Source organism: Myotis nattereri (genome assembly GCF_964212035.1).
Source record: "Myotis nattereri genome assembly, chromosome: 1".
NCBI classification, from domain to species: Eukaryota; Metazoa; Chordata; class Mammalia; order Chiroptera; family Vespertilionidae; genus Myotis; species Myotis nattereri.
Genome location: NC_138075.1, coordinates 212,314,385 through 212,337,422, shown reverse-complemented (window position 1 = coordinate 212,337,422; position 23,038 = coordinate 212,314,385). Strand labels below are relative to the sequence as shown.

The window sequence follows — 23,038 nt, the reverse complement described above, 5'->3', positions numbered from 1 at the left end:
ACTTAACTTTCAACAGCTACTAATTATAAAATACAATGTGGAGAGAAGAATCATTAGTTTACATTCACCTAATCTTTGAAGTTAAATACTTGGCATTTATTCTTCAAAGCTTATTGTAATATGCATTCTAAACATTTATTAATTTAAATAATTTAAAAATAAACAACATTAGAAGTTGAACTTTTTATCTACTCTTAGGGGGATTTATTTAAATGATACGCATGTTTTGGGCACTATCATTTTTCATAGAAATACATGAATCTCTAATCTTTCGTATATGAAAACTATTTTCCTATAGTGAATTGGTAAATATTCTAAAATTTTATGGTTTTGATAACTTCAGTTTATTCTAAGAAAACAGGACATTGGATGAAAATATACGATTTTCAATATTTTAGAATCAATATTCTACCATCCACATATAAGTGTAGAAAAATTATGTAGAAGAGTAGTTAGAACAATAGTTGTGATAAGAGGAGAAACATATATTAAGTGCTTCTAGGTGTAGATGATTTTGCCAAGCATTTAATGTCCGTTCTCTCATTTGATCCTCAGCACTACCCAATGAGATAGTTCAGTAACTTGCTCAAGGATCCATTGCTGATAACTGACTGAATTTGGACTCCAATCAGACTTCCTCTGCTCAGATACCAGTATATTAATAATCACTCCGATTCACTGATTCTTTCCAATGAAGAGAAGTTCAAGTAAAGGTATTCACAAGTGAAAGTTAGATTTACACGGTGCTTGGTCCCGTGGCTTTTGTGGCCGAAGATAAAATTATGAAAAATTCAAGGTATCTAAATGTATGTACTTGAAGGCACCACTCATTTTACTAATTTACTTGTAGTATAGAGAACTTTTCATTATTCCCACAAATTAAATCTCAGCTTCATGGATTTCAGCTATAGATTCTCATAAATTAAAAATGCGGATATTAATCAATTCCCAGGTTACACGGAGAATCAAGTTGGATAAGTAGAGCCCAGGTATTGCTTTGTGTTCATTTTTTCTTAAGAAAGCAGTACAGTCAGTCATTTTTCCCCCAGTTTCACCAACCCGACACAATCTCTTTGATGCTTTGTTTGCCAGAAATAACTGTCCATACTCCTTTTTTCTATTCTTAAAGCATTTATTTCCACTTCTCACATTCAGTTCACCAAGGAGTGGTTCAGCAACCCCCGTGCTCAGAAGTGCAGCCCAGCGCGCTGTGGTTTCCAAACATGGCTTTTCTTTCTGGGGAATGACAGTGATCCCAAAACCTCAAAATTGAGGTGTCTTTCTGCCATGGAGAATTAAAAATAAACCTATATGTGAAGATGAAACTTTTTTTTTTTTTTTTGCTGAATATGGCTTTAATAATAGTATAAGTTTGAGGCTTTTACCAACACAGTAATTTAGTCTCCTATTTTGATTTTAATATAAAATTCTTCATCCCTTTCAAGAACTGAGGGACAGCTGTGAGGGAAAAAAAAAAAAAAAAAAAAAAAGCCCTGAAGGAAAACAATCCCAAAGTCATTAAAGTCATTCTGGCCCTGGAATCTACACACACACACACACACACACACACACACACACACACACACCTTGAGTTTTTACCTTTCTGACTGTTCAAGCTAAAAATGTTCCCCTTGTTTCAAGCAAAGACTGTTGAAATTCCTACTAGTTTTGACCTCTAGGGGCACTGCTTTTTCCAACTTTTTTCTTCTATGAATAGGGAAATGCTTTTCTGCTTTAATTCATCTTAGGCAAAGATGACTTTTTTGCAAACGTATGACATGAGTTTACAGTCCATTAATGTGTTATTGATTGAGAAGTCGTATGGTATAATAGTTTAAGAACACAGCTCTGAAGTCGGATGGCTTGAGTTTGCAATCTTATTCTACCCCTTACTAGATGCAAACTATTAGGTCACTCACTTGACTTCTCTGTGTCTTCGTTTCCTCATTTGTAAAACGTGAGTAATATACAACTTGTCCCAACAGTTACTGAGGAAATTGAATGAATTAATGCATGTGAAGTTTTAGAATAGTGCCAGAAGTATCACTATTTATTGAACGAGTGAATGAATGAATGAATGAATGAATATAATTTTGCAGTTATGTTACCACAGAAGTGAGACCTATCTTCCTTGAACCTGGAGGCTTCCTGCCAGCTCTGTGAAGCAGAGTTTATCTGTTCTTATTTTCTCTCCATAGTGAAATTTCCACCGAGTTCCCATGTCTGCCATCCAAATCCCAATTCCACCAGTCCTCAGCTTATTTGCCAACCAGAGGAGGCTGACAAACAAATTAGCAAAGTTCCCATCGAATGATTCACTTAAGCACTCACAGCGTCCAGTCCGGTGGTTAAAAGAGCACACGTACATTTGAAGTATGTCATTTAAAGGAAACTCCTATAGCATATGCCTTAGTGATGATTTCCATCGTTGCAAGGCTTGTTGTTTCATCCTTTTTGTTTCTTAGAGGATTGATTCATTTGAATTGTACAAAACACTGGCCAGGACACAAAAGCTTGCTATAATTAATACCTCCCAGCCGGTCCCCTGCCTAAGAGCTGCAGAATCGCCAGTGAAGCTAATTCATTGAACACATGGGAGAATCTGTTTATACCAGGAAGCCTGTTTTCCTATGTGATGCCCGCTGCTGGCAAAATCAAAGCTGAAAACATTGGGAAAAAAATAGAGAATTAAATAAAGAGCATGTGTGGCAGATGGTGGAGATAGTTGATCGTCACCGTCTGCTAATCTCACTATACTCCCTTTCTTTGAATTGTTGCCGTCTCATAATTTTGCCACGATTCTCTCTGAAATTATGCTGATTGTTAAGCTCTGATTCATGCTTTTCTTAAGTCATCGGTGGAAAAGATGACATGCTAATTACACTCCTGAATTTTTTACACTATCAGTTTGTTAAGTGTAGACATGTTTTACTAAAAAAAAAAAATTAACAGTATGTAATTTGACAATGTGACAGATTAATACTTAGGCATTAGACCAGCAGCACAATTAGATGGCATAGTGTGTCCTACATTCTAATGTCTATAGGACTTTAAGAAGTCACCTTGAGTTTTTTTAAAGGGTCTGTTGCCATTTTGCTGATTGAAATAAATCAAAATCTATCAGGATTTAAGTGGATTATAAGAAGGCTCATGACAATTACATGTAATTCTAGAAAATTGGAATCTAGAGGGAATTAACTGTAAATTCAGAATGTCTCAAGGTAAGAAATTATATTTACAGTAGACTTCCTGAAGTGGTTGTTGAGGCTGTGACTAACTCTCATTCTTGAGGTATCTAAATTCCTTTTTAATAAGGATAAAATTTAGTCTCTGAAGTACAATTTGAAATGACAGCTAAAAGTACAATTCAAAATTTACATGACATTGTGAGTATATTATCATCATATTTTTTATTAAATATCATACAATATATAGCTTTCTCAGAAATAGCCAAGAACACACAGATTTTCATGTGATACAATTTCAATGATAGGCTTTTAATCTTTTTCAGTGTGACTCAGAACTTAAAAATTCATTTTATATAGGAACCAAGTGCAAACATATAAATATATAGACATATATTTAAAAATTCAACCACATTTTCACAAAATAATGTGACCATGTTGTGAAATGATTGACTGCCTCAGTGGGTTCAACCACCAACTAGTGGATCATGACCCTTAGTTCTGAAATCACTGATCTAAAACGCCCATGATCCTGGACATGGACAACAGTGTGGTGATTTCAGGAGTAGGGGTGTGGGATGGATGTGGGTGGAAGAATGTATAGAGGGGATAAATAGTAATAGAAAATTTTAAAAGATAAAATAAAAATAAAATGCCCATCATGCTATTTATTTAACATCCATCAGGTTGCTACCAAAGACAAAATAAAATGTGTTGAACTGAAATAGGTTGGCCCATTGCCTGTGATACTTCCCATTAGGACACACCCATATTATGTACAAGAATGAGAGGAGAACCTTCTGCTTTTCATCTGTTCTATTGCATGGAACGCCTTCCCTTCATGACTCCACGTTTTGAAATTTTTCTTCTATGATGCAAGCTGTATATAAGCAAAAGATAACTTTTTTTCCAAATTTATTATTGAAAGATTTATGTAACTTCCAACCACAGGTCTTCACAACACTAAAATATCTTTTAAAATTTATACCATCCATAAGCAAAGAAACTTAACAAATTAGTACATATGTGTAGCCTTGTGACCACTAAGTATAGGATTTTCTCATTTGACTTTTTCTTAGCACCTACACTGACCCCACCCCTGCCCCAGAATGAATATGAGGACTGCATTTTGTTCTATGAAATATATCTACAGATTTCAATCAAATTCATTGTTCTGTTAGAAAGCCAGTCTTAACTAGAGAGATTATAGGACAGACCCTGAAAGAGGGTAAGAAGAGTGAGTGATGCCGTAGCCAGTTTTTCTCAGTGGTTAGCCAGGGGTGGGCAAACTTTTTGACTCGAGGGCCACAATGGGTTCTTAAACTGGACCGGAGGGCCGGAACAAAAGCATGGATGGAGTGTTTGTGTGAACTAATATAAATTCAAAGTAAACATCATTACATAAAAGGGTACGGTCTTTTTTTTTTTTTTTTTTAGTTTTATTCATTTCAAACGGGCCGGATCCGGCCCACGGGCCATAGTTTGCCCACGGCTGGTTAGAGCATCAGCCCAGGGACTGAAGAGTCCCAGGTTTAATTCCAGTCAAGTGCATGTCCTTAGTTTCAGGCTCAATCCCAGCCCTGGTCAGGCTGTGTGTGGGTGGCAACCAATCAATGTTGTCTCTCTGACAATGGCTCTCTCTCTGTCTCGCCCCCTCTCTTCTACTCTCTTTAAAAATTAATGGAAAAATATCCTCTGTTGAGGATTAACCAACAACAACAAAAAAAGAGTGAGTGATGGAGTTCATTCAGATCTGCACATACCAAACAATAACAATAAAGCCCTTCCCTTCCTCCGCTTGGCTGATTGCATTGCATTTACAGTGAAGAAAGGTTATTATAACCTTCCACGTGAAGCACTCATGTAGTTCTACATAATCCATAATTGTCGAGGATGACATGCAATCTGCTTCTGTACCATGTTCTTGATTCATCTTCTGAAAAGGTGCTTATTGAGTACATGACTGGCATGGTGCTAGGATTCAGAGTTCACAGTTAAGTAGTTTATGAATCCTGTTCATAGGAGTTACCTTTTACAGAAAAGTCACATGAATAGGTAGCAGATTTCAGTGTAATATATCCAATGCTATGATAGAGATAGACATAGGGTGAAGACTAGAGATACAAAGAAAAATCAGAATTGGACAGCCTGGTTAGGCCAAATCTTACATGAGACATCCCGAAACTCCATCATGAAGGGTTTGTGGGGGATAGACAGAGGAAGCAACACAGGTCTATCAGCAAGACCTGGGACAGCAAGAGGCTTTCTAGAAATGGCAACTACGTTAGTTGGGTGTGTTGAAGTGGCAAATGGAAGCACATAGGAATGGAAAGAGATAACGGTTAAGAGGTAGGCAGGATCCAGATCCCTTCCATGTGAAAATACAGAAAAAAGGGCCTTCCATGTGAAAATACAGAATTTAAAATGTATGCTGAAATTTATAATAGAGGGTGTTAAACTAGGGAGAGCCTGGTGGCTGTACTTACTATTCTTAAAATAACCCTACGGGTGCTTTTTAGTAGACACTTTCCTGCACATCACTAGGAGGAAAACAGGTTAAACAAACAAACGTGATACTTAACACATTCCAGGAGTCAGAGAAGCACCATAAATCTGATAAAAAATTACAAAAAGCCTTATTTGGGCTGTGTCCTGGTACCTGTCTCTACTTCTTAGATGTCACGCCACACTTTCTGTCTTTTCTCTTCTTGAGAATCACACTACCCAAATTTAGAACAGCTTCCAATGGTTTCTTTGTTAATAGCCTCAGAGACAGCTATCACTGAGGGCCCGGGGAGGAAGATGTTGTCACTCAGAAAAATGAGCTGTTGGTAGTTTCCTGGTCAAAAAAGAAATTGTACTTTGTTGATTGGCTGTAAACAAACAACGTGGACAATTACATACTAGGGTGTAGAAAATTTTTCAAAAGTGTAACATGAAAATTCTCAAGTGGATTCTGAAAACTTAGGTAAACATGATTCAATGGAAACTTTGAAAATCAAAGTTTGTCCACGCCATTTCCCCTAACGCAGTGGTCGGCAAACCGTGGCTAGTGAGCCACATCCGGCTCTTTGGCCCCTTGAATGTGGCTCTTCCACAAAATACCACGCTCGGGCGCGCATGTGCAGGGAACTTTGTGGAGTGAAAGAAGATCTGGTGTCGAGGATTGAGAAAGGTATGTTGAGATGGTTTGGACATATAGAGAGGATGAACGAAAGGAGATAGACGAAACAAGTATACAAGACGAGCGTGGATGGGAGAGTTGGAAGGGGTTGACCTCAGCGAACGTACCTCAATCAGATTGAGGATGTTTTTAGCAAAGGCCAGCTTAGGAGTACCCTAATTAAGCTAATAACAATGTACCTACCTATATAGTTTAAGTTTAAAAAATTTGGCTCTCAAAAGAAATTTCAATCATTGTCCTGTTGATATTTGGCCCTGTTGACTAATGAGTTTGCCGACCACTGCCCTAACGGATAAAATACCAGTAGGAATGTGTAAATGCACCAAGTCTACACTGTCCCTTCCTCTGACCAGAAAATTGCTGGGAATGTGTAGTAGGTTCCTGCTGCAACTGTAACAAATTCCCAGAAACTTAGTGTCTTTCCCTAGCTGGTTGGCTCAGTGGATAGAGTATTGCCTGTGGACTGAAAGGTCCCAAGTTCAATTCCGGTCAAGGGCACGTGCCCGGATTGCAGGCTCGATCCCCAGTAGGCGGTGTGCATGAGGCAGCTGATCAGTGCTTTTCTCTTATCATTGATGTTTCCATCTCTCTCTCCCTCTCTCTTCCTCTCTGAAATCAATAAAAATACATTTTAAAAAGAGAAAAGAAACTTAGTGTCTTAAAACAACAAAATCTATTCGCTTACGGTTACATAGATCAGAAATTAGACATGGGTCTCCCCAAGCTAAAATCAGTGTCAGCGGAGTTGCATTTTGTCCTAGAGGCTTGAAGGGAAAGTCTGTTTCCTGGCCTTTTCCAGTTTTGAGATCCTGCCCACATTTCCTGGTTTGGAGCCTGGACCCCTATGATCTCCCTATTTTAAAATGCATTCATTAACAACCTTAATAGCATCTGAGACCTTAATTCCCCTTTGCCACGTAACCTAACATGTTCACAGGCTCTGAGGATTAGAAGGTAGACATCTTCACGGGGCACCATTACTCTGCCCATCACAGCTAGGTTGTGGGAGCGGCATGAGTGCGAGCAGTGTGAGGACGGGCCCTAAAGTGTCAGCCATGTAGCATGGGCAGGTGTGATGCAGGCATGAGAGGAGCTCCAGAGCCTGTGTCTCTGCCCATCACAGGCTCCAGGGGAGGTTCAACAGTGACACTCTGCCACTCGCCGAAGATATCGGAAGTAAATAAAGCAAAGCATTTCAATGAGCAGCAGAAATCAATGAAGCCAAACGGATCCAGCGTTGCTTCATTGATTTCTCCCACTTTACTCACTCATTGAGTCCTGTTTGCTAGTCACCAGAGGTCATTTCCTTCCTGTTCCTTTTTCTTTTTTTTAAACACTGCTCTGCACTCCCAAACTCTAACACTCTTTTGGTGCTAATTGTGATTGCCAATTTTAGTTTCAACTGAGCAACTTATTGACTAGAGGTAGGGGTCTACATTCCACTGCTTTCAAACTCTCCCCAGAAATGGTTTTGTAGCTCCTACCAAAAGCTTTCAGAGCCTCATCCCTCAATAGCATGTCAGAACTCAATGCTTTCGTGAAATTGTCCTTAGTAGGGAATAAAAGGTGGAACTCTTTGTCTTTCTCCCAAATCAGAGCAACAGATGGAATTCTGTTAACACACAGCTTGTTATTATCATAGGAGCCTTTCCCACCAGATCGGCTTTTCTGTATGACCTGTGAAACCTTTCAATAGGTAATCCCATGCAAAAAGTTTGATAATGTGTTTTGAAAATGGCCATATCGTTAGAATAATTGTATAGGTCCTCAGGAACCCTACACTGAAGGAGAAAATGAACAGGTACCGTGATTTTTGCCACATTTTAAAAAAAATTAATTTACTCCTTCAGCACATTTTAATTACAATGATTTGCCTCTCTGTACAAAGTAATTACATTTCTATTTTATGCATGATTTGAGCTTTAACATAGTTCATTTTAGACTTTCACGTAAAATAATACATAGAAAAATACCTAGAAAACCTTATATCATATATGGCTACTGCACTGTTTCTCTTCCTCCTTAACACAACCACAAATACGGAATTAACTTGTAATATTAACATATTTGCATTAAGTATTTAGATATATAATACTGGCTACTTATTACAGGAGTGTTTAACTTCTCATTTACTTAAAAAATGTTTTTCCATTGTTTTATTGGAGGAAAGAAAATTTGAGAAAATATTATCTAGTAATTGAAATATTTCAGTTTTTCTTTCTTTTGTTATGTAGGAAAGCAAAGATAAAATGGGTACTGCCTTGAAGAATACAAGCCAAACATAATATTTTTACAGTGAATAGAGACTTTATGTACTACTTTTCGAATAAACATCCATTCCTACAGGCAATATTAATACTTATTATGAGATATACATTCTACACATTATGGCCAATAATAAAATGTTGAAGATTTGGGACCATTACTGGACAGTGGCTTTAAATTGATACTTGCAACTAGAGTCGTACCCACTGTAGCTGATACTTTACAGTGAAACCAACAGATAGTGACTAACCCATCTTATGAACTAAAAAAAAAAAAAAGAAAGAAAAGAAAAAGAAACAAACAAAACACCTCATGTGGACATTTTTATTTTTGTATAATCTTTCATGATTACAAGAATTCATCAATTTATCTCTCTTCTTATGATAAATACATTGCTAGCAATGCAATACACTGGTTTGAAGCAAATTCTGGATTTAGTTTTTAGGAAAGGAAACATGTTTTTAAATTGGTGCTCAGCAATCAGTTAAATCCATCTCTGAGCATTAATTTGCTATTTGTACAAAGCCTTATAAGTTCTGAAAGCTTTTAGATTTGGGCTTCAAATGACCTACCTAAAAAGTTAGTTATCAAACCTAAATTATATTCATTACTTCTAAATATATGTTCTATAATTTTTTTAAAATCTTTTTGTCACTGTTTGAAGGGCAATTGGTTTACAACATGTGATTTATATTTTTCAAGGATGGTTGTTGAATGGTTAAATATTTCTTTTTAAAATATATCTATATATGTGTTGTTGTTTTTTTATTGATTTCAGAGAGGAAGGAAGAGGGAGGGAGAGGTAGAAATGCCAATGATGAGAATCATTGATCAGCTGGCTCCTGCACACCCCCTACTGGGGATCAAGCACAAAAGCTGGGCATGTGCTTGAGAATCAACACTCAACCACTGAGCCAGAGCGGCCAGACTATTTCTTAACTTTTCATTCTAATTCTAAGAGAGATAAAACAAACAAACAAACAAACAAACAAAAAAACAAACAAAAAAACCGCAAAGTATAAAAATACAGCTTTCCATCTCCCATTCACCAGGTGGTTCAAAGTATAAACTTCCAACTTTAACTCAGGTATCTTGAAATCCACTGAAATTTTATACAAATTTGGGTACTTATCAGCATTCATGGAGAAAGGCAATACTTCAGTTATCAACAGATTATTAAAGGCTATGACATTCTAAGCAAATAATTTCCAGTATAAGAAAACCCAAGAGACTAGAAGGAAAATCATGAAAGTTATGATTATTAAAGTAGGAAATAAATATGAATTACCAAAAAAACACCCAGAAGTGGTTCTCCTTTCAGTGGAATAATCAATTGCTTACTGTGAAATAAAGGTCCCCAGTCTGTTTCTGGATTTTATCAACTCCTTTGATCAATATTGGAGTGACTTCCTATTTCCAGCACTTCCTCTTCTATTCTGCTCCCTTAGCACTGCCTTCACCACTGCCTCAAATTTTGAGTAGGCGGAGAGAGAAATCAAAGTGAAGCCGCATCTCCGATGTGCATAAACTTATTGCTCCCAAGCAGTCACCATCCATTTTTCTGCTGTCATGCAGTTTTCACGTGCCAACCAGCAGATTTGTGTTTGAGTTGATTCAGCAAGACTGCCCGAGACATGGCGTGCGGGTCTGCAAGGTCTCCGCTGTGTGTGATAATGCCACATTCACAGTGACAGTGTCTAAGCTCGGGGCAGGACAGGCTTCTTGAGAGACATTCAATTGCTATTTAGCTGAGTTTAGCCTCAGGTATGGAGGAAAGTTGCTGATGGTTTCAAACGTGTTTAAACATTGTAATAGTGTCTTGGCGTGTCAGCCTGAACTAGAGCACTGGCAGGTTTAACACAGTACAATCCTGCAATCACAAGACCAGAATTTCCAGAATTTTCTGTGGTAGCCCTCAGCTTGAACTTCTTATTTAAATGTGCTTAATCTCTTGGCTGGCCTGCATGGCTCCGTGGTTGAGCATCGACCTATGAACCAGAAGTCATGGTTCCATTTCAGGTCAGGAAGTAGCCAATCAATGAGTCTCTCTCCTCATTGATGTTTCTATCTCTCTCTCTGTCCCCACTCCCCCCTTCCTCTCTTACTATCTCTCTCTCTCTCCCCTCTCCCCCTTCCTCTCTCCTTCTTAAGTCAATAAAAATATATTTTCAATGTGTTTAATCATTAAAAATGTTCTTTTAAAGTGTTATACTTTCAGGAATATTGATCAATTTCTTACTCGTGATAAGGATCCATAAAAGAAGCAGAATATATAGTTTTCAGACCTCAGGCTGTTGTTTGGAGCCATTTGTTCATTGCAGATAATACAATACATTCATGATCATTCGCTCAGTGATGTATTACTGCTTCAACACTCCCCACTCCCCGCCCCACCCCCAAACAAACACAAACCAACGGGCACAATTTGGGGGCGGCAAAGAGCAAAGATGTATCACTTGGCACATTTCTGTAGATCAGCTGCACAGTCCTTCAGCTGGTTTTGCTCATTCATTTGGCCGTATTCACCTGGAGTGCTGGCTGGGGGTAGGCTCTGCTGGGACAGCTGAATCTCCTCCTCAAACAGCATTTGATCTTCAAAGAAACTAGACTGTGCTCTCTCTCAGGATCGAGGTCCCAGGTTCTCAGGGCAAAAGCAGGAGCTGTTAGGCCTCTGGAGACCCAGTCTGGAAATAGCACAGGGTTATTCCTGCTACATTGTAGTGGTCAAAGCCAGGCAGCTTTAAGGCACGCAGGACTTGAATCCCATGGCGAGGGCAGGAGCGGTCACATTGGGAAGGGGGTGTATAAGGAGATTAGAGGGATTTCTGTGCTCATGTTGCCATGTACAACAATCACACACATACCTTTATCATGAAATCTGCATTGCTTGTGTGCTGAATGGCTTGTTTCAGTATTTTTGATGTATGAGGAATGCATGGCATTTTAGGATTTGCCTTGCTTTTTGTTGTCTTATTGATATTCAACCTCTTAGTCTTAGGTTAGTTTACTGCTAATTTCTGACATATCGTTAAAATGGAACTCCTTCCTGTGTCAGGCAAGATAAGATAGCAAGCCAGGAAACCACTTTTTTTTTTTTCAAGTGAAAATGATTAATTGTGAGGTTGATCTGTTTAGGTTGTAAAGATAACTGCAAATAATAGAGTATTTGCCCTTTAGTTTTGAGCAAACATAATAACACAGACTGAATCAATCTTCGTTGGCAAAGTCTTACTAAGTGTTAAGTATTAGGAGATCCGGGCTTAAAGTAACCAGGACATGGTGGCTAGTGTGTTTTCCTAAATGGATGGTAGCTCTGGTCCACTGCAACTCTATCGGCATAAACCCATTAGTACCACTGGAAAAGTTACTCAAAATACGTGTTCTTAGGATTGATGGTTGGTATTAATTACAAAATAACTTATTCAAATCCCTTGGGGCCAAGTATATCTCAAAATTCAGAATCCTTCATGTTTTAGAAAATATGCATGTTTCATATATTATTTTTAAGCATACAGAAGAGCATGATATGGAGTCCTTAATTAAATATACTATTTCCATAATGAAACATAAATATTCAGACTATGCAAATTTAATAAAGATGAAAAATAGCCTTGTATTGAAGACTGGTTTTTTTTGTAAATTTTTGTAAAAAAATAACTTTTGGTTTCCAAGATTTTTTGATTACTAAATTATGGATAAGGGATGGTGCACCTGAAATAACTAATTTTGTTGATATTGTGAATCCTCACCCAAGGATACTTTTTTTTTCACTTATTTTTAGAGAGAGCAGAAGAGGGGAGAGAGAGAAGAAGAGAGAGAGAGAAACAGCAATGTGAGAGAAACACATTGATTTGTTGCCTCCCACACATGGCCAGACGGGCCTGGGATCAAACTTGCAACACAGAAATCATTTTCTGACAGCTGTTTTAAAATAAAGCATTTTGTTTAATCCTTACAAGATATTTTTATTTGAACTAAAGAAGGTAAATGTTTAAATATTTGTTGGAAAACCATTGCCAATTATTTTCTTTCATAAAACTTTTTTCATAGTCCACCAAATCTCACCAGAATCTAGGGTTGCCTCTGGAAAAAGAAGTCATATGATAGGAAGTTGGGAAGTAGAAAAGGAAAAATAAATAATTTAGAAAGGAAAAAAGTTGCCCATATATATTTTTCCTCCCCAAAAGAATAAAATATCATTATTTTCATTTGAAAAATTTTGAACAGATTGTAGGATGATGTGAATACCTGGGATGCCTACATGTTGACTAACAACCCATTTATTTCAGACTAGAGGCCCGATGCATGAAATTCATGCAAAAGTAGGCCTTCCTTCCTGGCACCAGCTTCCCTCTGGCACCTGGGACCCAGGTTTCCCTTGCAGCCCCAGCTTCATCCGGAAGGTCATCTGGAAGGACGTTCTGGTCTAATTAGTATATTACGCTTTTATTATTATAGATGTTAGGAGAATTCAGTAATTTATATATTAAGCAAATAAGCAAAGCAAAGGATGTATATAAACTTTAAGTATCTGAGTTTTTTTAAAAAAATTCATCAGAAATATTTTAACACTAAATGCTACATATTTATGCCTTCTCTTAGGAAACAGAAATATCCTTGTATCTTCCGTCCCAAAGCAAGGGCCTGAAGTGGAGTGTGTGCCCAGGATTCTAGCAGAATGCGTAACTCAAGAGTATGAAAACCCTAAGTCATGTAGAGCTGTCTAAACAATTCCAGTGCTTCCCTATAATAACGATGCCCCTAATGGTTTCTGAATCATGTAGGACAGTTTCTGGAAACATTAAATGCCTCTCTGAATCTTGGCTTTCCTTGTTATTTCTAATGAATCTTCCACATTTTGTCTGTCTGTCGCATCTTGTTGAGGTGATGGTAGCAGCATCTTCCCATTAGCCTCTCATCTACACATTTTAAGAACAAATATACATCTTTTTAGAGAAAGAACTTGATGTCTTACATTAGTTATAATGTATTTTACTTTAGGAAATATATAGTTTTAGGAAGGTTGTGCCACATTTTTAATTAAGTAGTAAAATCTATGACTTTGTGGTATCTATTTCCTGTGCTGTTCAGATATGTTTTTCTCTTCCTTTAGAGACTATAGCTTTTTTTGTATGCCTGTAATTGACCTCTAAATATTTCAGCTGTTATATTTTAAGAAGGCACAATAAAGCAAAAGACAAAACACTTATTCTTTGGCCTCAGCTCCCCCATAGACTGGACCCCTCACTGCTTCGATCCTCCTGGCTTTTTGGTTATGATAATAAGTAAAAGACATGAAGTGTGCAAAGTGCTTTATATAAGTTGTTTTTAGAGTGACTGTTATTAATGATGGCTGAAAACCATGTGCTTTCAAGGGGGAAGTTAACTTTATATCTAAGAAAAGACTTTAATTCTGCAGAATGCTTTGAAGATCATAGTAAAAGCATAACTAGGTAAGAATAGAGAACACAACACTAAAAGCAGTGGCAGGGTCTAATGAATGCCATTTCTACTTCCAGTCTTCTCGGGGATGATAGGATTGAGTTGGGGTGGGCTTTGAGGAGCTGACTCAGCTGTGTAACTGCTGACAGACAATACCATTATATTTCAATATAGACCACCTTCCATGTTTAACTGACTTACTCCATGCCAGGTAACACGAGATGTAACTAACTGTTTTCCATCTTTAGTCTTGTCAAAGTAAAAGGGAATAATAGAAGACAAAAGCATGAAATAAAGCTCTCAGATATGAAAAGCACATCCTTCAGTGAAAGCATGAAAGACTAAGGATTACTTGTTGTGGAAGGTCTATAATCCCACCAAAAATAAGACATTTTACGATACGCATTTTATGAAAAGAAGTGTATTTGATGATTCTGTAAGACCTTATATAACCTTCATGCTTTTAAAGGTTTATGCAATATACTTACATAATCACAATGAGAAAATATACAAACACAGAAAGATACTACTCCACTCAGGCCTTCCTTTTAATAAATTGCATCATAATACAAACTGCGTTTGTTCATCATTGGCATGTCTTTTGAGGATTTGTTTGAATCATCAAGATCGGAAGATCTGATTGCTCGTGATGAATCTCTTCTAGCCTTTCTTGATTATTTTCTAAATTTGATGACAAACACTGCAACATGTCTCAGCCAATTAGGCTTGTCAACTGCCAGTGTGGTCCCCAATCAAGGGTTTGACTTTGGAAATGACAGGAGATCCTTATTAAAAGGCATGCTTGCTGGATAGAGATGTGGCAGCCACACTTGGGGCTGATGGCAGAGGAGACGAGCTGTTTCTCGTTCACAGCAATAAGCGGAAATCAGTGTTAGCAGGAAGGAATCTGGACTACAAAGTAAATGCTAAGGGAAGGCACTGAAGGGTATCTCACTTCTAGCCGATTGGAAATTGAGTCAATCTAAATGAATATGATTTCTTATGAGCTACAGGGACTTCAAGTACACATGTTAAACCACAGAGTAAGAGGAGTTGATGGCATATTAACAACTGGATGAGCTGTCTCTAAATTCATCTCAAACAAAGGAAAAAAATGAGGTGATGTGAATGTCAAACCATAACACACATTAATGCCCAAAGCAGTAAGTAGAGTGACACGTTGTATGAGACTTGAGTGAACTTAGAGACATGGTTGCAGACCATTCTAGGTCTTTTCTACAGGAGATGACACAGAGATGTGCTCCTATTGTGGTAGCTAAATTCCTTGCTAGGCACTATCAGAAAAGCAGAAGAAAACGTTTTAACTCATTAAAGTAGGGAAGAAAAAAAAGGAATGTTTAAAGTGAAAAGTAGCCTGATCTTACACTGTGTATTTGTGTAAGGCTTTTTTTTTCTTTCCTATTTCGAAGTATTTAGGTTAGCTTCAGATAAACAAAGTAACCCAAGATGGGAACTATTCTCTAAGAACTCACAGTTTGCTCATCCAAACTAACTAGATTACAAAAAAAAAAAAAATCCATAAAATTTGTCATTCGTTTGATTTTTTTAAATGCATCTAAAATATGTGTTTGAGAGACTACAGAGGGAATTTAGCATAAGGAAATGAATAAGAAACTGCTTTTTCATTTGATGATACAATGAATAGGATCCACCACTTAGAAGTCAAATAGCAGTATGTGCAGCTACAAAATATGATTACCTTTGCATTTTACCTTTGGGAGTATTCTAGATTTCCTTTAAAGAACACTGGCATTTCTTTGTGGAACTCTCAGCACACAATATAAAAATCTCGGGCCACAGTGGTTCAAAAATCAATGGGCTGACAAACGTCAAGATTTCAGTTATCCATCTCAGAAGGAAAAATTGCTTGCAACACTGGACTGCCTTATACAGGAGATTTGGCGGAGTAACACTTGTAAAAATCCTATACAAATGATTGCCAAAATAGGAGTATAATGTTAAACTACAGGGGATGGTGTGGAGCAGCGGTTCTTAACCTGTGGGTTGTGAACCCTGAAAATACATCCTGCATATCAGATATTTACATTACGATTCATAACAGTAGCAAAATTACAGTTATGAAATAGCAACGAAAATAATTTTATGGTTGGGGTCACCACAACATGAGGAACTGTATTAAAGGGTCGTGGCATTAGGAAGGTTGAGAAGCACTGGGAGAGACAAAAGCAGAAAATACAAATATATTTGGGATAATTTATGCAACTTCCTCTTCTATTTTAAACTGAAGCTACGGGGATTATGTATATTTAAATCTCACTGATTCCATTTGTTGTGAATATATTTGCAGAGATCAAAAAACATCAGTCTTTTAAGTCCCAAGCCTTGTAACAAAATGATATGGTATGATATAAATCAGAGCAGTCATATTATATTTGTCTGTTTGACAACAAAATAAACTATAAAATATATTAGATAAAACCCCATAGGTTATTTTCTTAAGATCTGTTGGGTAGAGCAGGGTTTTTTTTTCTCTCTCTCACTCTCTCTTTCTCAAACAAAAGCAAAGTCTATTAAAATATATATATATATATTTGTAATAGTAAGAAAATCCATAACTATTCTCCAAAGACAGACACACATAATGATTTTAATTACACATATATGTAATTCTTAACCGCTGTCTTTAATCCTAATTTCTAAGAACTCTCTAGATATGACTTAGCCTTACAGAAATAGAAGACATTTTCCATTTCACTAGGCAACAATACCATTAATTAGGAGTGCGCGCAATTTCATCAAAACTCTAAGAGCTTGACTATATATATATATATCCAATACATTGCATTTCACATAATATTTCATTTAGCAAGCACCTTTACAAATGTATTTCTGTGTGAACACTCAGAGGATTATCCTACAGCACGTATATATTGTATATATTAGGACATGGTGACATGGTGGGGGATTGGTGGGCTAGGGTGGGAGAAGTGGTGATATTGTTAGTATGCTCACACCCATAACCTACTTGTACTTGGATTTTTTTTACTTTTTTTACCACATCATGTGCTGTCAATTTAGGTTCTACTTCTGAGTCACCCTGATGTTTTAGAATGTATTTTAAATTTAAGGTTTTGCATATTTGCATTCTATGAATAATGCATAAGCAGGACGGAATCCATTTGGCAAAAGTGCATGATTTCTGGGATAATTTACGAATACAGAATATTATATATTTGGATTTAATAACTTTCCTTATGCATGTGGAAAAATGTATACCTATACAAATACCCGTATGTACTTTATTTATTTCTATCCCTGTCCTGTTAACAGATGCATGAATTCCTGACTTCTACACAATTAAATTAATCAGTTTTTGCAAAACCTTATCTTTAATGGACATGAAATGAAAACTGTTCTGTGGGACAATGAACTGCAGGGTGTTTAAAGAAGGGAACAGACTATATGTATGTATGTGTATATATGTATTCATTCATTCATTCATTCATTCATTCATTCATTCATATATTCCCCCTTCAATTGCATACAGATGAGGAAAGCCTGTTGAGGAAGGCCCAACTTTAATGGCTCCCTGTCCTTGAATTTCAGATTCAAGACCTCTTCCAGATGTAGCCCTGACTGGGAAGTGCACCCGTGAGTGTGACGAGTACGGCCACTCGGACTCCTGCTGGATGCCGGTCCGCACTTCCCCGGAGAGGAAGAAGAGCCAGCCCAAACTCTCCACCTTCATGCCTGTGGATGAACGAGGCAGCCAGGAGAAGCTAGCCAATGGCGAGGCCGCCCTCATGGGTGACCGCAACAGAAACCTCCTGAACAAAAAGTTGACCTCATCCTATGAGACCTTCAGTGCAGCTAGTTTCAGCAAAAATGAGGAAGCCAACCCTGAGGATATTCCCCTCACCAAAACAGGGGAGTACAAGCCATCTCCTGTCAACACTCTCACTAGAAGAGAAGTGTACCTGTAGGCGCTAAGGAAGCCACAGCAGAGTTCTCTTCACAGGAGGAGAATGAGGGGCAAGGAACCTACCTTACAGAGCAAAACCGGTTCATTAGAAAAAGGGGGCTACCAAAGAGACAAAGCTCTGCCTGCCACTCCCGCCTCCAGACCAGGCCTCTAGGGGTACTGTTAGCCTGATCGTAATGTACAATGTAGAAACCATCCTTGTGACTTGCATGTCTGACCCCCTCACTGATTCCCAGCACCTGCTCACCCTCTTCCCCACCACCCTCCAAAAAAGAAAAAAGAAAAAAAAAAAAGATGGTTGCAAGTTTCTTCATTGGTAATAAGCCTGATTAGCAGAACACAACACACTCCCATTATCCCTAAGCGGAAGCATGATTTGAGTCACTTTGATTTAGTTCAGCTGTCATCTGACTGGTCAAAAGAGGTAGAGGAAGTAAAATATATATTTTAAACATAGTATCTGAATCGGATTGATCATTGGGAAAGGCAGTCTCTCAAAAATGATCGAGTCCCTCTAAAGGCACAGTCTTCTGAACGGGGCTCTCTAAGAAGCACGTTTGGAAAATCACGACTTTAATATTCCATCAAAGACTGAGAGCGAAGCAACACCCAGTCAGAGAGTGCAGTCCCAAAGTTGGCCTAGGTAGTTCTTTTCAAGCCAGGAACGTCAACTTCAGTTCCATACCTTCATTGGATATTCTAATCATACACACAGTCTTGACCACATGTGTCAATTACACTAATTATAATTTGTAAACATTATAGGTATATTTTTCAGAAAAGCATCACTAATATCAAAGAACTGGAACAATTGTGTCATTAAAAGGCCAAAGATCGTACAGCAGATCAGGGAATTCATGAAGTAGATTTGGTCGTGACTTGGAAATCCATTCAGCAACAAAAGCAACCGGACCCATTCTTGCACAGAAACGCTCCAACACTCGTTTATTTTACATTGTCTCCAGCCCCAGAAAACATGCATTTTCTTTCTAAAATGGATTTTCTTTGAAAGTTCAAAAGTGAAAATTAATGAGACGTATTTTTGGTATTATCATAGGCAATTAGTTGAAGTTCAGGTTTAGTTTCAAAAGACATTATCAGGGAAGATTCTACTTCTTAAAATCATGATTGTTGGTAAGGAGTGAAAGAAAGATACATTGGCATGCAGTCTGATGAATTAAGTTCACTATTATCATTTTGGAAGATGGGTTATGCTTGCTGGTCTCAATTAGCAACATTTCAAATTACCAGTTGCATTTTTTTATGTGTTCAGTGCCCACTTTTATATAACAAAGTGCATTAATTTTGAATCCTGTGCAGTATCACACTAGTTTGAGATTGACAACATTGAAACAAGATGACACCCTAATTGACTTTGTCACTAATGCAGTTTGAACGTCATTTAATATGTGTCTTAAAACAAATCCAGACTGCACATGGAAGAGATGAGTTCTGGGCAGCAACATGTCTCAGAATATGTACATCTCAAGTTGAAAAAATATGCATTTTTTTTCCTCAATGTAATATAAAGACACAGAATATGCAGATTTTTGAGTCACTTGCTGTATGGAGGATGATTTCATGCAATTGGAAATTGAGCTGGGGCATTCAGACAGAAGTGACAATCTAGGGACAAAATAGGGGACCACAGGGGAGGAGAACTGAGTCCCCATCACTGAATGTCTGTAACCTGGTGAAGGCACAGCCTTAAAGGCTCTCTAGCAAACTGTAGAAACAACGTAGCTTTGGGTAGTTTCATGCTTTGCAGAATTTCTTAGGCTGTAAAGTGAAGCAGCCTGGAATATAGGTTGCTAATTCACTATAGGTCATCAAAACGCTTATCTTTGAAAATCACTTCTCTGTTTGGTGGGGTGTTCTTTTGGGGCTCATTTCCTTACGATTTTTTTAAGTGAAGTTTTTATTTTGATGTTAGTTTGTGTATAATAGGATGAAAGAAGATGTGTAATTGAAACAAAAGACCATTGGACTAAAATATCAATAATTGAACATGTTCATGTTTGATTATTCTTTACATTATGGAGAGATGCAATTCTAGTAATTTGTTAGGAAACTGCATTAAAGCAGTTCTGCCTTGTATAATCTGTAAGTACCTATTAAGACAAAATACTTCTAAAGATACTTATGAAATGTATACATATTTTTCTTGCACGCTACAGGAAATAATTGCATAACACAGGTGTTCAAACTTTTTAAATGCATTTTTTTCTTTCTATCACGAGACACTTGAAACCATTAGATAGCTCATTTCACTCTATCTTAAAACCCTTCTGTTGTCTATAAAGCTAATACAGGTCATACTGGACCTTCAGATTAATCGGATTCACATTCCCCAATGACATTTGCACCACATTCAGTACAGCTATGTCATTGTCATTTAACTTGTGAGCCTCTCTTTAGAACTAAAATGGGTGTGAAAGAATAAAATTCCATGTACTGTAAGTATTCGCAGTAATTCTAGTAGAATTAGCTATCATAACATGTTTATTATACAATGAGCTGGCATGACACAGAAATATATTTTGTGTTTGTATGACTTTTATTTTGAATAGGTTAAATATGGTGCCACTCCATATATAGAGTGCTTTTGAAAAAAAATTTTAAAAAGGAAACAAAAAATATAAATAAATAAATGAGTGAATGCAAAATAAGCAACTGTGCCTTTTATACCTGTTGTTATGGTAAAAAACAAAACAAATGGTTGTTGGGTTTGGACAATGAGGGGAAATGGGCTATTCCCAACTTTTTTGATCCTGTATATTTATCCATGTTTATTTTCTGAAAATAATAAATAATATATTAAAAATTTGCCTTCTGACAAACTCAGATAATGGACCAGTCTTAGCTATCGTTCCTCCATCCAACAAAATTAAGGCGTTACTATGGACTGCTTATTTCTGATGAGAAGGCTAAAGCATTTATTGTCATAGTAACACAGGAAGATGTTATCAGGGGTGAAATCAGTCCATCTTGCAAGATAAAATATTGATTTCAAATTTCTATTCTTGATTTCTTTCTTGTTGTTATTTTTCTGTTAGCTGGTGTTCGGTTTCGGTTATATAGGATATCAACCATACTTGTTTTCTGTACACAAGGATCTCAAGTGAACTCTGCATGCACTATACATTAGGACACATTTATAAATTAATGAGTAACTATATAAATTTATGTGTTTTAAAACGTCTGTAGCTTCGATCTGAAACCATTCTGAACCTCCAGATATCATTTCTGTATGGTTTGCGACTGGCCTGCTGCCTGAGTTTCAGAACACAAGGGAGGCATTATTTTTATGGAAAGAGGAACTAAGATGGGACTGACCGTGTCTGGCTGAGACTCACTCTAGAAAGCTGATTTATAAGAGAATAGGAAAGTAAAACACACAGAGCAGAAGAAACTGCCAAGAATCCAACAGCCATTCTGAGACAGTCATGAGAAATCTCAAGACCTAAGTAGTTTTCCGTATATTGTTATCAGTGATAAATGTACATTGTGTCCTTAAGGGAGACATAAAACGTGAAGATGAGCATGAATATCATGGAGCTGGTCTGTTGTGACCCAGGCAGAGGTGTATGTAACATCTGGAGGAAGGCATCATTTTCCCAGCTACCTAAGGTTTACTTTCAGAGGACTTTTTCCTACATTTTAAAGCACTTACATTCAGTGTGGTACGATCTGTTTGTAACGTTCATCATTGACTATTGTTCTGCTATTTGGATGTTGATAGTGAAGCAGAGAACAATTTATCATCGTTTATTATGAGTCACTATGCACGCAACTATGCTAAACATGGCGAAATGTATTAAAACACTCGTCCAACTATTTATGAAATACTTTACATAATTTAATTTGCTTTTGTACAGTTTTATGTAAATAAATTGCTTGTCATTTTTGTCTCTGCAAATTAAAATATAACATGGTCAAATGGTTTCACACTTGTAAGTGTGCTTCTCTGTTGACAGCTAATTCAGTTTTGATTGGACGAGCAGTGAATGGATGGATGTACCAGTTTGATTGAAAACGGCTTGATTTCTGCTAAATTAAGATACAGGAAGGAAAATAATGCTGTAGCAATTGTTGGTTTGGGGCCAGGTGCATACCTGTCTTATTTCTTTGCCTTATAATGGATGGAACTTGAGTTCTTCAGTCTCATCAAAATAATTCCTGAGACAGCTAGCTGACTTTTAAATCGTAAATGTAGGAGAACTTATTATCATTAAGATTGATTTTTTTCAGAGAATTTTCACATTTAAGATAAAATTAATTCTAAGTCAAAATGTATCTCTGTAAAGGCAATGTTTGTTTGTTTGTTTTCATCTACAGCAATGACAAATTTTAAAAACTTAGAGACAAAAATAATTATGTCATGTGAGATGTAGAGAAAAAACCCAAAGCAAAAAATAGAATATTTACCTTGCTCATTTTTCTTTGGTTGAGCTTTCTTTACTTGTTATAGTTTTTAATGGTTTGCTATCTTTTTTTTTTAGTTATTCTATTATCTCTTTATTATCAGATTATGCACTTAATTATAATGGTTATCTTCTTTGTGCATGAAATTGGTATCTATTTAAGCAAGCAACTTCTCTTCTCCAGCCCAACTCAGAAATTTAAAGGAGAAAAATTATTTTCTATACAGGGTGGGGCAAATATAGGTTTACAGTTGTTTGCATGAAAATTATACAATAATTAATGTGTAATAATGCAAGAATAAACTTTTATACTCACAACTGTAAACCATTTTTGCCCCCCCTTATATGAATAAATTATATGGGATTTTTGTGTCATCTCACAACAGTACTGCTAAAATAGACTAATGTGAAAAAAATAACCATTCTGAGGAAACTTGCCTTGAAGTTTCCCTACCATTCTTTCCCTGTCTTGGATAAAAATTCAAAAGAATTTATATAGACTTGAATATTCTTTCTTAGATCAAAGGTGTCCTTACAAATTGATTTTGGCTCTAGCCTTCCTTCTCTAAAGAAG

The 23,038-nt window shown here is 36.9% G+C and overlaps 1 protein-coding gene across 3 annotated transcripts in view; it reads left to right on the top strand.

The window, feature by feature from the left end:
- The window catches only part of PCDH7 (protocadherin 7), a 431,570-nt gene extending 410,922 nt beyond the window's left edge, over window positions 1-20,648 (top strand). The window contains exon 3 of one of the 3 annotated variants that reach the window (XM_081087573.1): window positions 17,665-20,648. In XM_081087573.1, coding sequence (XP_080943699.1) covers window positions 17,665-18,041 — 377 coding nt within the window. In that variant the 3' untranslated portion in view covers window positions 18,042-20,648. The remainder of the gene's footprint in view (window positions 1-17,664) is intronic. The other 2 variants (XM_081087574.1, XM_081087575.1) reach the window with 2 other exon arrangements.
- Window positions 20,649-23,038: the final 2,390 nt, after the last annotated feature.